Source organism: Heterocephalus glaber, unplaced genomic scaffold (genome assembly GCF_053883595.1).
Source record: "Heterocephalus glaber isolate CG9 unplaced genomic scaffold, H.glaber_assembly_v1.0 deba00001781, whole genome shotgun sequence".
NCBI lineage: Eukaryota > Metazoa > Chordata > Mammalia > Rodentia > Bathyergidae > Heterocephalus > Heterocephalus glaber.
Genome location: NW_028258467.1, coordinates 766,722 through 781,957, shown reverse-complemented (window position 1 = coordinate 781,957; position 15,236 = coordinate 766,722). Strand labels below are relative to the sequence as shown.

Below are 15,236 nucleotides of genomic sequence, written 5' to 3'. Positions count from 1 at the left end.
ATTTTAGGTATACATTGTGATCACATTCATCATGGGGAATTTGTACCTGTGATATATCTTGGTTCTTATTTTTTCCCCATTCCGCTTCCCTCCCTTCAGCCCCTCCACCCCTCTCTATTTACATAAGCTTTTGTTTCCGTTTTTTTCCTTTTTTCCTTTTTTTCTTTCCCTTCTTTCTTTTCCCCATCCCCCCTCCCTAGTTCCCCTTACTCTTTGAACATTTTCTTCCTATTTCACAATATCTATTATACATTTTGGAAACCTTTTTTTTCTTTTTTTTGGTACCGGAGATCAAACTCTGGTCCTTGCGCTTGCGCAGCAGGTGATGAAACCACTGAGCTAAGTCCCCAGCCTCTAAAAATTTATTTATTTATTTATTTATTTATTTATTTATTTATTTTTGGTAGCAGGGATCAAATTCGGGTCCTTGCGCTTGCAAGGCAGGCAGCAGAACCACTGAGCTAAATCCCCGGCCCTATCTGTTATACATTTTGGTCCTGATTTATACTTTCAATTTCTCACACTAAGAAACTATTTGGTATTTACACATGTGTGTCCTATTTATTTCACTTAAGAGTATGGCCTATATTACAGACTGTGCCGCTATAAACATGGGTGCACATATATCACTGTAGTATGATTCCCTTAGTTTTTTTTTTTTTTTTTTTTGGTACTGGGGATTGAACGTGTGTCCTTGCACTTGTGCAGCAGGTGGTGAAACCACTGAGCTAAATCCCTGGGCCTTCCTCAATTCTTTTGAGAAGATACCCAGCAGGGGAATAGCTGGGTCAAATGGAACCTCTAATCCTAGTTTTTTGAGGTCTCTCCATACTGATTTCTACCGTAGTTGCACCAGTCTACAATCCCAACAACAGTGGAGAAGGGTTCCTTTTTCCCCACAACCCCACCAGGATTTGTTATTGGTTGATTTCTTTTTTTTTTTTTTTTTTGGTAGAGGGGGTCCTTGCGCTTGCCCAGCAGGCGGCGAAACTACTGAACTAAATCCCTAGCCGTATTGGTTGATTTCTTGATAGCAGTCATTCTTTCTGGAGTGAGGTGGAATTTCAGTGTTTTTATCTGTGTCTCATCTTTTCATATGTTTATTTGCTATTTCTACTTCTTTGAGAAATGTCTGTTCATTTCAGATGTCCATTTTTGGATTGAGTCTTTAAATTTGGGAGGTCTGATTTTGAGTTCTTTATATATTCTAGATAGTAGACTTTTGTCTGAGGAACAGCTGGTAAAAATTTTTTCCCACAGCCCAGTTGCCCATCAACTGGTGACTGGATAAAGAAAATGTGGTTTTGGGCCGGGGATTTAGCTCAGTGGTTTTGCCGCCTGCTGCGCAAGCGCAAGGACCTGAGTTCGATCCCCGGTACCAAAAAAAAAAAAAGAAAATGTGGTTTTTTAAGGGACCCTTCTCCATTGTCGGTGGGAGTGCAGACTGGTGCAACCACTGTGGAAATCAGTATGGAGATAACTCAAAGAACTAGAACTAGAGGTTCCAATTGACCCAGCTATTCCCCTGCTGGGTATCTTCCCCAAAGAACTAAAAGAATCATACTGCAGTGATATATGCACACCCATGTTTATAGTGGCACAGTTTGTAATAGCTAAAACTTGGAAACAGCCCACTTGCCCATCAACTGGAAACTGGATGAAGATGTGTTTTTTTATAAAATGGAGTACTACTCAGCCATAAAGAACGAGAAACTAGAGACATTTATATATATATATATATTTTTTTTTTTTTGGCACTAGGGATCGAACTCGGGTCCTTGCGCTTTCAAGGCAGGCGACAGAACCACTGAGCTAAATCCCCAGCCCAAAAGCATTGGCTTAATGAAAAATTAACTATCTTTTTTTTTTGGTACCGGGGATGGAACTCCGGTCTTTGCGCTTGCACAGCAAGTTGCGAAACCACTGAGCTAAATCCCCGGCCCAGAGACATTTAGAGCTAAATGGATGCACATTGAAGCCATACTCTTAAGTGAAATAAATAGGACACGTGTAAATACCGAAGTTTCTCTGGTGTGAGAAACTAAAAATGTAAATAAGGATCAAATTGTATAATAGATCATGTGAAATAGGAAGAAAAGGTCCAAAGGAGAAGGGAAAGTGGGAGGGGTAGGGGAAAGGAATAAATATGAGAAAAGGAAAAACCAGAAACAAAGTCTTTATAAATAGCGGGGTGGAGGGGTTGAAGGTAGGGCAGGGGAATGGGGAAAAAATAAGAATCAAGATATATCACATAGGCCCAGGGATTTAGCTCAGTGGGTTCTGCTGCCTGCCTCATAAGCACAAGGTCCCAAGTTTGATCTCCAATACCAAAAAAAAAAAAAAGATATATCATGTAAAGGTACAAATTCCCAATGCTGAATGTCATCATATCGCATACCTAAAATGTACCAATAAACTTAATGAATAAAAAGAGTAAACATCTCTAGTTTACCTTTCTTTTTTTTTTTTTTTTTTTGGTACTGGGGATCGAACTCGGGGCCTTACGCTTGCGCAGCAGGCGGCAAAACCACTTAGCTAAATCCCTGGCCCACCATAGTTTACCTTTCTTTATGGCTGAGTAGTACTCCATTTTAATTATAAAAACCCCACATCTTTATCTAATCACTCACTAGTTGATGGGCATTTGAAGCCCCTTTTCATAATAGCAATATAAGAACGAAGACTGCCAAGATGTAATTCTAGCAAGCACACTTGACCTGTTTGAAATGTATGGCAATGTTTATTCTGGAATTCCAAGGAAAAGCTCTACATGGACTCTGCTGCCATGTCCTGTGTCTGGCCCTTCTACCCTGAGTAGTATGACATATATATATATATACATATACATACACAAACACACACATACGTACACACACATACATATACATACCCATAACATCATGTACTTAAACGTAATGTGAAGGAAGGTTGGGACAAGGAAAGCCATAGCTGAAGGACCCTGTCCCATAGACATGCTCAGGTGATTTTGCATTAGGTATGATGAGCAGCTGCAGCCAGGGCAGGAAGAAGTAACACTTGATGTGCCTGCTGCAGAGCATAGGGTCTGTTTGCTGTTCACACTCAGCACTAGGGAGTGCTTTAGTGACACCTCACAGTACCAGTCTGTGATGACTGCCAACAGACCTGAGACAGGGGCTGTGACCCCGAACTGCACTGGCTTTGCCCAAGCCCACTGTTGGTGATGAGGAAACCTTGGGAGGTCACCTGTCCTGCAGGGCCTCCAGTGACTTTCAGAGCCTCACATGTGGCTGAAGTCTCTGATGAAGTTCTCTGATGAGGACTGAGGAAGCAGTGGACCAGCCATCCTCTAAGCCCTAACACTCTCCCCAGTTTATTCACACAGTAGCAGTGAACCCCTCAGGGATTCTTATGGTTCACAGGTGTTACACACACTTGGCATGAGAGCAAATGGAGATTCTGAAGGGTCAGCTTGTTCAGGGTCACACAGCTGAAGGGGAACTTCCAGGATGCAGCCCCATGGGATCCTCTTGCTTAGCTTCATGCTCTTCTAGTCCTTAGACTTTCTTTTGAGCAGGTAGTACTTCCCCCTAGGTAATAAGGCGTGACCCTCCTGGTGACTCTCACTTTGACTATACTTACCCCCCCTTTTGGGGGGGGTATTGGGGGATCGAACTGAGGACCTTGCACTTGTGAGGCACGCAGCGGCACCACTGAATCCCTGGCCCTATACTTATCCTTTTGATCTTGCCATTTTTAGAAGTTCTAGTTCTTTTTTTTTATCTTTAATTGAGCTATTGTGGCTATTTTGATGTCCTGGATCAATTCAAAATGTTTATTTTTCGTGGTCATTTTGACTTTGAGGAAGAGCTAGAAGTTGAATGGTCCCAGATCAGGTGAGTAAGGTGGATGAAGACACATCATAATGTTTGTTTGGTTTTTGGTTTTTGGTGGGTTTTTTTGGTACCATGCATTGCACTTGCAAGGCAGGCGGTGGAACCACTGAGCTAAATCCCTGGCCCATGATGTTTTTACAAGTCAGTCTTTTCGTTGGATGGCACTTGACAGCTGCATTCACTGTATCTTTTTATCACACCTTGTAAAGACATTCATGAAAGAAGACTTCTAGAACTGCTTCAGAAAGTGGCAAGATAGAATAAGTGGTGGCAAGGGGGAGTATCTTGAGGATTAATGGCAATGTGTCTTTTGCTGTAATAAATTTTTAAAAATTTAAATATTCACTGTAATTTTCAGTGACTTCCTATAATTCTGCAAAATTCAGTATATAAGAAAGATGAGTCTTTTCTAAAAAAGGAACCCTTCCTCCCTCCATTGCCCTAGCCAGTTGTTTTTCCTCCTCAGAGTGTGCTCTTGACCCCATCTCTGGGAGGGAAGCCTGGCTGGTCCTTCTGCTCCTGGCTCCTGAGCTTCTCCACATCTCCATGCCTTGGTGTCCTGGCCTGTGACGTGGAGATAGTGGAGCTGCTTGCTGGGAGTGTGCTCAGGCTCCTTGTTTGTTCCTTTGCTCTAAGATATACTAACCCAGACCCCAACAATGGGGAGGTCATGCTGTCCAGCTTTCTGCCCTTGCAAACAGTGCTGTTGCCATGTCTCAGTGGGTTAGAGGCGAAACATATCACTTCCTTCCTATAATATTTAGCTTCAATAAAAATTGTTACTCTTGGGCTGGAAGTGTAGCTTGATGGCTAGAGCACCTGCTTAACCCATGCAAGACATGAATTCAGAACCAAAAGAGAAGAATTCCATCATAAATGTAATTTTACAATGGAGTTTTCGAAATTGCTACACTTCATTGTACTGGTAAAAAATACTCTTTAGGGCTGGGGATTTAGCTCAGTGGTTCCAGTGCCTGTCTCACAAGCACAAGGTCCCGAGTTTGATCCCCCGTACCAAGAAAAAAACCAAAAAACAAACAAAACTGTTTAACATTTGAAGATTATAGATTCTATAAAGCATTTTGAGTAAGTTTTAAAGTGCCAGGCCTTTCCATGCTTGAGGGGCAGATTGACAGGTTGATGAAGTAAGAAGATACTGGTTGGTTTCAGGGAGGCAGGACTCTTGACCGGTTTCTTGGGTTTATGAGCTGTGGCAGTGCCTAGGCATCCTTTTCTTATCTGCGGAAGGCCAAACTTGGTCCCACAACTTCATAGTTAGTCCTCTGAGGTGTGCTCTATGGAGCTGCTTTTTTAGAGGAGAGCTGGGCAGCATCCATGTAAACAAAAGACGGACCGGGACTTGGCTCAGGAACCAGTGGCTTTGCTGGCAGCAGAAGCTGGGACAACTAGGCATCAGAGATTCTCCTTGTTCGCCTCCACCAGAGTCTCACAGCCCATTATCTTATTAACAGACTAGAATCAGAGAATGAGATCTGTCCTACAGAAATTCATTCAGCAGCTAAGCTACTCTTGACAACTGCAAAAATTAAAAGGCCTTTTAGAGATGGGAGAAATCACTAAATATACTTATATCATAGATTAAATTTGGATTTTAGAGAAAACTTAATTGTACAAAGTGTGTGTGATCTGAGAAGCAGGAGCTTGTTCTTTTTTTTAAAAATGGTACCAGGGATTAAACTCAGGACCTTGTACCTGCAAGGCAGGTGCAGTGCCACTGTGCTAAATCCCTGGCCCAGGTGCATGTTCTTTTGAGTTTCAGTTTTTGTGTCTCTGAGATGATTTCTGTTTTGGTTTCTTTGAGACAGGGTCTCACTATGTAGCCCAGGCTGATCTCAAACTTGTGATCCTCCTACCTCAGCTTAAAAGTACTACAATTGGGCCAGGGATTTAGCTCAGTGGTTTTGCCGCCTGCTGTGCAAGCACAAGGACCCGAGTTTGATCCCTGGTACCAAACAACAACAACAAAAAAGTACTACAATGCCCAGCACCCTGGTGATTTCTGAGGTATGCCTGTGCCCTATGCAGCACATAGAATTTTGGTTTTGGAGTTCAGATCCTAACTTGGGGGACATCTCCCCTTCCATCCTTTATGTTTCCTAGGGAAGTGCCCGACAGGATGGCACCACTATGAAGGCACAGCCAGCTGCTACCGGGTGTACCTGAGTGGGGAGAACTACTGGGACGCTGCACAGACCTGCCAGCGTGTGAACGGCTCCCTCGCCACTTTCTCTACCGAGGAGGAGCTGCGCTTTGTCCTGGCCCAGGAATGGGATCAGCCCGAAGTGGTCCCATTTGGTTGGAAGGACCAGCGCAAGTGAGTTGTGGGGGTAAGGGTCTGATGACTGCTGAGGCCATGGCCACCCCTAAGCAAGGCATAGGTGCCAGCCAGCATTGGGTAAAGCAGATCCTTGCCCTACTAGAAGCAGAAGGAGAGCCAGGGACTTACTATGTGCATTGAGATGGAGCTGGGAGCTTGTGATGGGGGAAGGAGCAGGTGGGCCCTGTCGCTGCCTTGTGGGACTTCGGAAATTGCTCCCCACTGTGGGCACATGGCAGTTGATGAGTGTAGCCAGGATGTGCTAGCCTGTGTCCCCAGGAGCTGCTTGTTGTGGGGCTTCATGGGCCTGGTGTGAGGGGTGCACAGCTAGACAGGGATTCCTTGTGAGAAAGAGACCCTGCCAGCTCCATGCTCAGTGCTTTCTGTGAGCCTGCTCACCCAGTCCTCCTAAAACTTGTGTGCCGGACACAAGTGACTATGAATATACACCACTAGGCACATACTAGGATTTGGCCTGGGCAGCCTGCCCCAAATTTGCCTACTGACCTGCTGGCTCTGCGTGTCAAAGAAGTGTATAAATGGCAACTGATCACATATTTCTTAGGCCCTATATCTGAGGAGTTTTTGTTTGGGAACAGGTATGTGCAGAGACCTGTGATGTGCTGCCTCTGGTTATATCACACTATCCAATCCACACTGTTAGGGGTATGAAATAGAAAATGGCAGTCTTGGCTGGGCATAGTGGCGCAAGCCTATAATCCCAGCACTTGGGAGGCTGAAACAGGAGGATTGCCATGAGTAGCCTGGGCTACATAGTGAGTTTAAGTTCAACCTGAACTACACAGTGAGACCTTGTCTCAACAAAAAAAGGGCAGCCTTTTCTGGAGGGGAACATAGAGTCCCAAAGATGGCTGGTGCTCCATGTGGGTCATCTGCTCTTCATGATGGCACAGGTGCCATGCCGCCATCAGGGCATGATGACCTGATATAGGTGGACACAGGGCTTTCATTTTAATACTGGAGGTGGGTTTCAGCTCCATAATTATGTTCCATATGACACTGGCAAATCATAAGACTAAGCTGTCCTTTTTGTAGAGACAAGAAATAACTTCACTCTTACTACCCCCACAAAGGAAATGCCTGGGAGCCCAGCAAAAGAGAAAAGGGCATCAGCTGGAGGGTGGGGAAAGCATCTCCCCGGGCAGCAATATGCGTACACCTCAGCCCCACCTCAGGAGAGCAGCAAGCTCTAAGGCTACCGCCATGGCAGATGCATGAGCTGATGGACATCTCTAGTACTGGGGCTGGGGATCTGAGGCAGGGGGCACAAATTTGGCAGTTGCTTGTAGCAGTTGGCTAGGTCTCTGTGGAAGGTCTCTTTGGTGCTGGACTAGGTGCCCCTGGGTACACACCTTAGGCAAGACAGGCTCTGAGGGAAGCTGTGCACATGTCTGTATCCAGTTTCACAGTACATATGTTCGCAGGGCTGTGTTTCTTTATTGAGATGTAACTCACATGCCATAATACTTCAGAACATATTGGTTTATGGATTTAATACCCACAGTGTGTATTTCTGGAGCTTTATTTCCACCAGGAATAAGATTAATCTGGCTTCAAATGTGAAAGCTTTATTGGATCAGCTGGTAAGAATGAGCTTGGTTGGAGCCCCATGAGGGGTCACCTTTTATGACCTACAAATTTATTTTTAGAACTTTAATGCATTTTGTTAAAATTAAGTATTAAAACATAAATCGCTTATGTTGTAGTTCCGTGTTTTAGAAGTCAGTATTATTATTAAAACAAATGGTCAGTGGTAGTGCATTTGCCTAGCATGCACAAGGCCCTGGATTCAATCCTCAGCATTGCATAAATACATACATACATACATATATACACCTGCAAAGTCATTGATGGTTGCTTCCTTCTGGTGACATGATCTCTGTTTCTGACCCCTGCAGGCTGTGGGTTGGCTATCAGTATGTTGTCACTGGCCGGAATCGTTCCTTAGAGGGTCACTGGGAGGTGGCATTCAAAGGTAAGTTTCTCTGGTTGTTAAATTTCAAATTGGGAGAAGTTGTCATGACTCAGAATATTTCTGGGGTCTCCCCTCCCCTCTTCCAGTGGAGCTTGGCTTCTAGGGCCACCTGATACAGGGAATATAGAGAGGAGGTGGCGCCAAGTGCACAGCCATCGTACACAACATTCAGTCCCTTGTGGAGGGGCCTTCTCTGGAACTCACTGTTCTTGATGTGGCCAGATTTCTAGACTCCCCATCTTCCCTTTAAAGTTAGCGACTCTACCTAGGGAGAGTGAGGGAAGGAGTGTTGGGGGAAGATTGATAAGTGGGTACTAAGTTATAGTTAAATAAGAGTAAGAGGGCCGGGATTTAGCTCAGTGGTGCCATGCCTGCCTTGAAAGCACCAGGTCCTGAGTTCGATCCCCAGTACTGCAAAAACGAAACAAAACAAAAAATAGGAGTAAAGAGCTCTGGTGTGCTATGGCACAGTGAGTGGCTCTATAAACAGTATGTACTGTGCCATACATTTCCAACAGAGAAGAATTTTGTCTTCGCCAAGAAATGATAAATGTTTAAAGAGATTGATTTAAATATAACACTTTGTATACATATATTAAAACATCACAGATATGTACAGTTTTATGTATCAGTTTAAAAAGTAATTGTTTTTAAAAAGGGAGACATTTGGAGCATAGCTCAATGATAGAGCACTTGCTTAGAAAGTAAAGATCTGGAGTTTGATGTCCAGCTCCTGATAAAAAGAGTAAAGATTATATTTAAAGGTAAAGACTGTGGGGGCATACAAATGAACACACAGCGTGGGCCAGAGAAGGAAGGAGAAACTTTCTAGGGCAGGGAAGTTTAGGGTTACTGTCCAAAAGTTGAAGGAACAGGCAGATTGTGCGTGTGTGTTGATTCAAAGATTTTATGCTGAGTTGCTTGGAAATACTGAGAAATGGAAAGGAAACAGCTTTTGTGGGCAGCTAAGGTCCTGGCCTGTCCCTTCCCTCCTGTCCTAATACCCTGATAATAGCAACTTTGGCCCAGGTGCCCCTACTGTGCACTCTGCTTGCCACATTGTCCCACCCTTTCCATCATCAGGCCTCGCTATTTGGGCTGCTCCTTGGACCTCTGGTTTGAGCTTAGATCTGGGTCCCCATTCCCTAAACACATCCTAGCCACACAACTAATATCTTCAGTGTCTCTGATAAAGACCAGTCGGAGTTTTGGGCCTGGGAACAGGTTTAGAGAGTTTAGGACAATAGGCAACCAGCTTCCTGGAGAGAGCCAGGGCTCTATAGAAGCAGGGCCACACCTAGCAGCTGGGCCGGGGAGTGAGCAGAGGTGGGTTCTGTAGAGCCCAGCAGAGAAGGCCATGCCCACCAGTCCCCACTCCTACAGAGAGGATCATTCTATTCTTTTTGTTTGTTTGAGACAGGGTCTCACTGTGTAGTCCAGGCTGACCTTGAACTCACTGTGTAGCCCAGGCTGGCCTCAAATTCACAGTAATCCTCCTGCCTTAGCCTCCTGACTGCTGGGATTATAAGCAAGTGCCATCACATCCAGCTCCATTCTTTTTTTTTCTTTTCCAGTACCGGAAATTAAACTAGGGACCTTGTGCTTGCCAGGCGTGCACGGTGCCACTGAGCCACTGTTCTTTACCCTCTCAGTTCCTTACTGAAATTGCCACCTACATTTGCATTCTCAGACTTTGTATGTATGTTGTATAGATTTCCCTCAGGATTAGCTGTCAAATAGATGGTTTTTGATTCTCTGGGCCCCACTGTCACAATGTGTCTTATAAAGGATTGTTTTTCACTTGCTGTCATCACACATTGTTGGGTGTGAATCTTTGCAACTCTATAGTCCAGGCTAGCTTAGAACAGTGTCAACACTTATGAGTATGGTTGTCTTCTGGATACTGATAGTTAAAAAGGAGACATCCAAGCGAGGCATGCTGAGGCATGCCTGTAATCCCAGCACTCTGGGGGCCCTAAGGCAGGAGGATTGCAAGTTCAAGCTCAGCCTAGGCAGTTTAGGGGGACCTTATAAAAAATAAATGGGCTGGGGATTTAGCTCAGTAGGAAGGCCTAGGTTTTAATCCCCAGTACCTCTGGAGAAAGAGAGAGGAGATAGAGGATGAGAGAAAGAAAGAGAAGAGACATCCATCTGTGTGGCATGACAGCGTATCTGAGCTGTGGGCTCAGACCCTCAACTCTTGCATGAGATGTCTTCATTGGGCCCAGGTGGGCTCTACTGACCATGCTTGTTTTAGTGGCACTGTGGGACATGAGAAGAGTGAATCTACAATTTAGCAAAAGCCCCTGGGCAAGAAGGAATGCTCCTGCAGGGTGCCCTGAGCATTCAGCAGCTCTGCATGGGAGCTGTGCTCTGTTGTCTGTGGATTTGGAGATTTTGTTAGTGGATTTAAGTAGTGGTGGTCACAAAACGTACACATGGTTAAAAAAAGATTCTTCTGCTACCCAGTGAAGTGGCCCACTTGACATAGCTCAATATCATGAGTTGTTCTGAAGTCTAAGGAATTAATCATAAAACCAAAAGCAAGTTAGTTTGTTTGTTTTTTTCTTTTTAATGGTTCTCTGAATTACAAGAGTTACAAGAGGTAATTATAAAAACTCTCAGGCAGCTAAAATTAAGGAAAGTGTAGACTTAGAATGGATATTGACTGTTCATTTTCTTAGTTGTGTAGTAGCATTGTGGTTGTGTTATTTTAGGGGACATGTCCTGATTTTCAAGTGTCAGATGCCACAGTGTGCTCGGGGAGGAGTGCACACAGTGGGGGATAAACCAAACAGCAGGATGCAGCTCAGCATTGAAGCTACACAGGGTTGCATCTTCTTTCTACTTTTGTATATTTTTTAAATTTCCACATCATTTTAAGTTTTCTGCTAAGAAACTGTAGAGTGAAAAGAAGACTAAAAATACAAACAAACGGGCATAGAGCCCCTTCCTGGTCCTCAAAGGAGCTCTTTGCCATGATGCAAAGCAGAGGAGGGTTTTGGGGTCTGTCATATTCAGGACACAGTATACTTAAATTTTGTTTTTAATGATGAACCCCTCTCCAAGAATGTACTGTGCCTAAGAATATTATGATGGGAAGGCCTTACAATAAGATGTTTTAAAATGTTTATTTCATCTACATCTTGTACAATTTGTGTTTTTGGTAGCGTGTTCTATAATGGCACAGTGGTGCATGCGTATTATACACATGCATGTTTACAATAGGTCTATATTGTACCCCCTTGTACATTTAGGTTTGGAGCTCATTCATTCCCCTTAGACTCCTGAAGGCCTTGGGTGGTGAATTCCCCAACAACTCCCCAGGAGGCTGGCTCTGCTGCTTCCAGCTCATGTCTCCATAAGCCCATGCACCTGTTCAGGGCTGCTGAGGCACTATAGGTTTGGCACACCAGGCTTTGGTGTGCCCTGGAGATTGAAAGCTGTGCTACCAGCAGATATGGGGCTAACTTCTATGGAAAGTGTGAAAAAATGTGGATCCCTGTTAGAATCCCCCACGTTTTCCCACGCCAGCACTAGGGCCCCCATCCATATCCCTAGCAGTGCACTTCAGTTTCTGGTTGTTCATACTTGATGTTAATTTTTTTTTTTTGTACTGGGGATCGAACGCGGGACCTTGTGCTTTCGAGGCAGGCGGCAGAACCACTGAGCTAAATCCCCAGACCACTTGATGTTAATTTTTAAGGCATTGAAGTGGAAACATTGTGTAATGTGTCCACATATTTTGTGAATTTAAGATTGTTGGTGCTTTTGCCCCAGGTGTACCCCACCGTATCTCCAAACCTGCACATATCCTGGGGCTCAGTCATTTCACAGATGGACTGAGATCAAGAGGTGCTTAACTTAGAAGGAGCCTCATTCTCTTTCAGCCATCTTTTAAGATGTGACTGGTCCTTTGTGGTCTTCTTCTCTGTCCTGGGGCTATATAGGAAAGGGTGTGACTGTTGTAAGGTCCTGACAGTGAGGTCAGCAGACAGAGAGTTGGTCGTGGACCTGTATCTAGAATCCTTGGTCAGCAGGGAGGGAGGGACAAGACCGATCTAGCAGCTGCTGGAAGGCACAGTGCAGAGACCCTGCTTTCTGGACAAGGTGACCACAGACTGCCCAGTGGGGCAGCTGCCTCCATCCTGAGGCCTCTATGGGGGCCCAGACAGCCCTTTGGGTCTGTGCAGGATGGTTCTGTGGGTGCTGAGGTAGTAAGACAGGAAGGGAAAGTTCTTGGAGAGGCATTCACCATGAGAATAGCAAGTGAAGAACCCTTTGCAGCAGGAACAGTGGAGGCTTGGCAGCAGAAGCAGTTAGGGAGCATTTAGAGGGCCTTGTATGCTGGCCTGAAGAACTGCACACCTCACATGCAGACAGCATGGGGGCAGTCTAGAAATTGCCACCACCTTGGAGTGCCAAAGGCTGAATCTCCTATTGTGGGAGTGGGTAGTAGTAGGGTGGTCCTGGAGGGAAGGTTGGAAGGGTGGATCATTGCTACAGTGGCTCCCAGTTTCAGCTCAAGGAGTGCTTTGCTTGGGATCCTTTCTCCAAGCAGATCAGGGTCCTTCAGGAAGAGTAGGGTGGTTGGTGTACATCCAGGAAGCAGGCCCTGGAGGGAAAATGTGTGGGAGTTATTTCTAGTGGAGCTCAGGAGTCCTTGGCTCCTCTCATATCCTTTCAGGTACATCAGGATCTCATCATTTCTTACCAGTCTTAAAGCCCTCGCCCAGACCTGATACCTTGATTTTCACTCACCTAATTACCACAGTGACCTCTGGCCAGTCCACCTTCTCCCACTGTCTCTCCTTTACACATCTACCAGAGGGCCCTTTTCTCCTGGGCTCATGCTCCTCATGGTTTTGTTTCTTACAGTCACAGTTCTCACTAAAGCCAGCAGCAGCCCCTTCCCTCTCTGCCTGCAACCCCCACCACTGTGCCCTCTACTCCAGCCCCATAATTGACCCAAATCGGTCTTTGCTTCTACTGTGAGCCCTTGCTGGGGTGCTTCTTCCCAGGGTCTTGGGGCTTGCCCCCAGCTCAGGCATTGGCTGTTGTCTGGAAACCTGGGAGCAACTCATTAGTACCTACCTCAGTTGCGCAAACCTTGGCATGAACATCTGCTTCTCTCTGCCATCCAGCACTTGGGGTGGACAGGAGGTGCCTATGACCAGCCCACAGTCAGCACCATGGACTAATCTTCAGCTTCCATGGGCATATGTACTGTACACATGTTGGCACGGCTTTTGGCTGGCAGGACACAGCATCTGCTGGTGACTCAGTGGGGCCTTGGCCTGGAGTCTTGCTGAAACCTAGCTTGGTTGATAGCCTGAGCCACCCTACCATTTGCCTCTGCCTCCATCCAGGCAGTTTTTGGTGGTGGGCCCAGGTCATAGGACTCTGCCGTGAGGGCCATTTGTGCCCTTGGTTTGAGCACTGGTGTTGTGTATCACAGTTGTGCCCAGGAGCTCTGGGGCTGGCAACCAGACTCAGCCTTGAGGACTTGCTTTTGAAAGGTGAGGAGGAGCTTGTTCATTTTTCAACCCATGAGATAAGAGACCAATCTCTGAATACACTAGGTCTTTGGATTTATCTCAGTGGCACCACACCTGCCTTGCAAGCAGAAGGTCCTGAGTTCTATCCCTGGTACAAAAAAAAGAAAAATGAATATACCAAATTTTCCTTGCCATAGAAATGAGATCCTGCAAGAAGTTCACACTTCCCAAGGGGACACTCACTTCCCACCATCATTTTGGCCCATGGGTTTGCTCTTCCTCTAGAAACATTAACCTTCCAGAATCAAAGGGAAGGGGACTGAGACACAAAGGGGACATAAAGAGAGCTCAGGTGGGCCGGGGATTTAGCTCAGTGGTTCCAGCACCTGCCTTGCACAAGGTCCCGAGTTCGATCGGTACCAAAAAAAAACAAAAGAGAGCTCAGGTGTGTTATGTACACCTACCGACCACCTGCCATGAATGTGATCACTACGTACTGCAAACATGTACTAATAAAAATTAAAAGAACAGGGGCTGGGAATTTAGCTGAGTGGTTCTAGCTCCTGCCTCACAAGCTCAAGATCCTGAGTTTGATCCCTGGTACAAAAAAAAAATTAAAAGAACAGCATTAACCTCGAACAACAAATTTAAAAAAGACCAAATAAGGAAGAAAGACAGTGTTTTAAAGGAGAGGAGCTCCCCAAGTGCAGCAGGAGCCTCTTCAGGAAGCAGGGAGGCTGGAAGAAGGGTCTGTGGCAGGGTACATTGTGCTGGTGGCAGCTCCTACTCTAAGCAGTGGGAATGAACCCTCCAGATGATGTATAAGGATATCTTTAGGGAGCTGGGGTAGTCCCCTGCCCTCCTGCCAGTCTGTTGCACACATTTGCAGCAGGCAGGACACTGGAGCCTGGCTGTCCCTAAAAAGGCAATGCAGCTATTTCAGTGCTTCCTGAAAGCCAGACCTCCCACCCTTGCCAGGGAGGCACATGTCCATGTGCCAGAGCACAAGGCTGCCTTGAGGTGTGCTTTTTCAAACCAATATTCATATTAGTGCTGGGAGGAAACACTTCTAGAAAGTATGGGTGGGAATGCCTGGTGTCGTGTGAAAGGGGCATAGTATATTACTATCCTAGGGAACTAGAGCTTGAGGTGCTGGTATTATGCTTTCAGGAAAGATTGCTTTTGTTTTTTCAGTGATCCATATTGGCAAAGGAATTTCTTGGTGGTGACCCGTCCTTGGAGGGTTGTGTACAAAATAGGATGGGCCCTGGAGACTGGCTGTACCACCTTCTTCCTGGGACAGGAGAGAAGTTGGAGGTTAATAGCCCCTCCCCTAACACGTTTCAAGTTCCCATCCTTAGCAGGGAGAGTATTATGGTTTTTGATTGCCTTTTCTCAGTTTGGAGGGAAGCAGCTGGGAGAGTGGCAGTTTCCCCTGAGCTGGTTGAGGGCTCCAGAGAACCAGTGCTTTCCAGGTGTACACTGTGTCCAGGTGCCAGGGATGCCAGTGTGGGACTGAAGCTGACAAT

General features: G+C 45.7%; 1 protein-coding gene across 7 annotated transcripts in view; it reads left to right on the top strand.

Annotated features, from left to right (window-relative positions):
• Nucleotides 1-15,236, top strand: part of Dgcr2 (DiGeorge syndrome critical region gene 2) — a 91,267-nt gene that overhangs the window by 51,690 nt on the left and 24,341 nt on the right. For 4 of the 7 annotated variants that reach the window (XM_087203016.1, XM_087203019.1, XM_087203020.1 and 1 more), the window contains 2 exons: nucleotides 5,990-6,210; nucleotides 8,133-8,209. In XM_087203016.1, the coding sequence (XP_087059142.1) occupies nucleotides 5,990-6,210; nucleotides 8,133-8,209 (298 nt within the window). The remainder of the gene's footprint in view (nucleotides 1-5,989; nucleotides 6,211-8,132; nucleotides 8,210-15,236) is intronic. The other 3 variants (XM_004874867.4, XM_004874870.4, XM_087203018.1) reach the window with 1 other exon arrangement.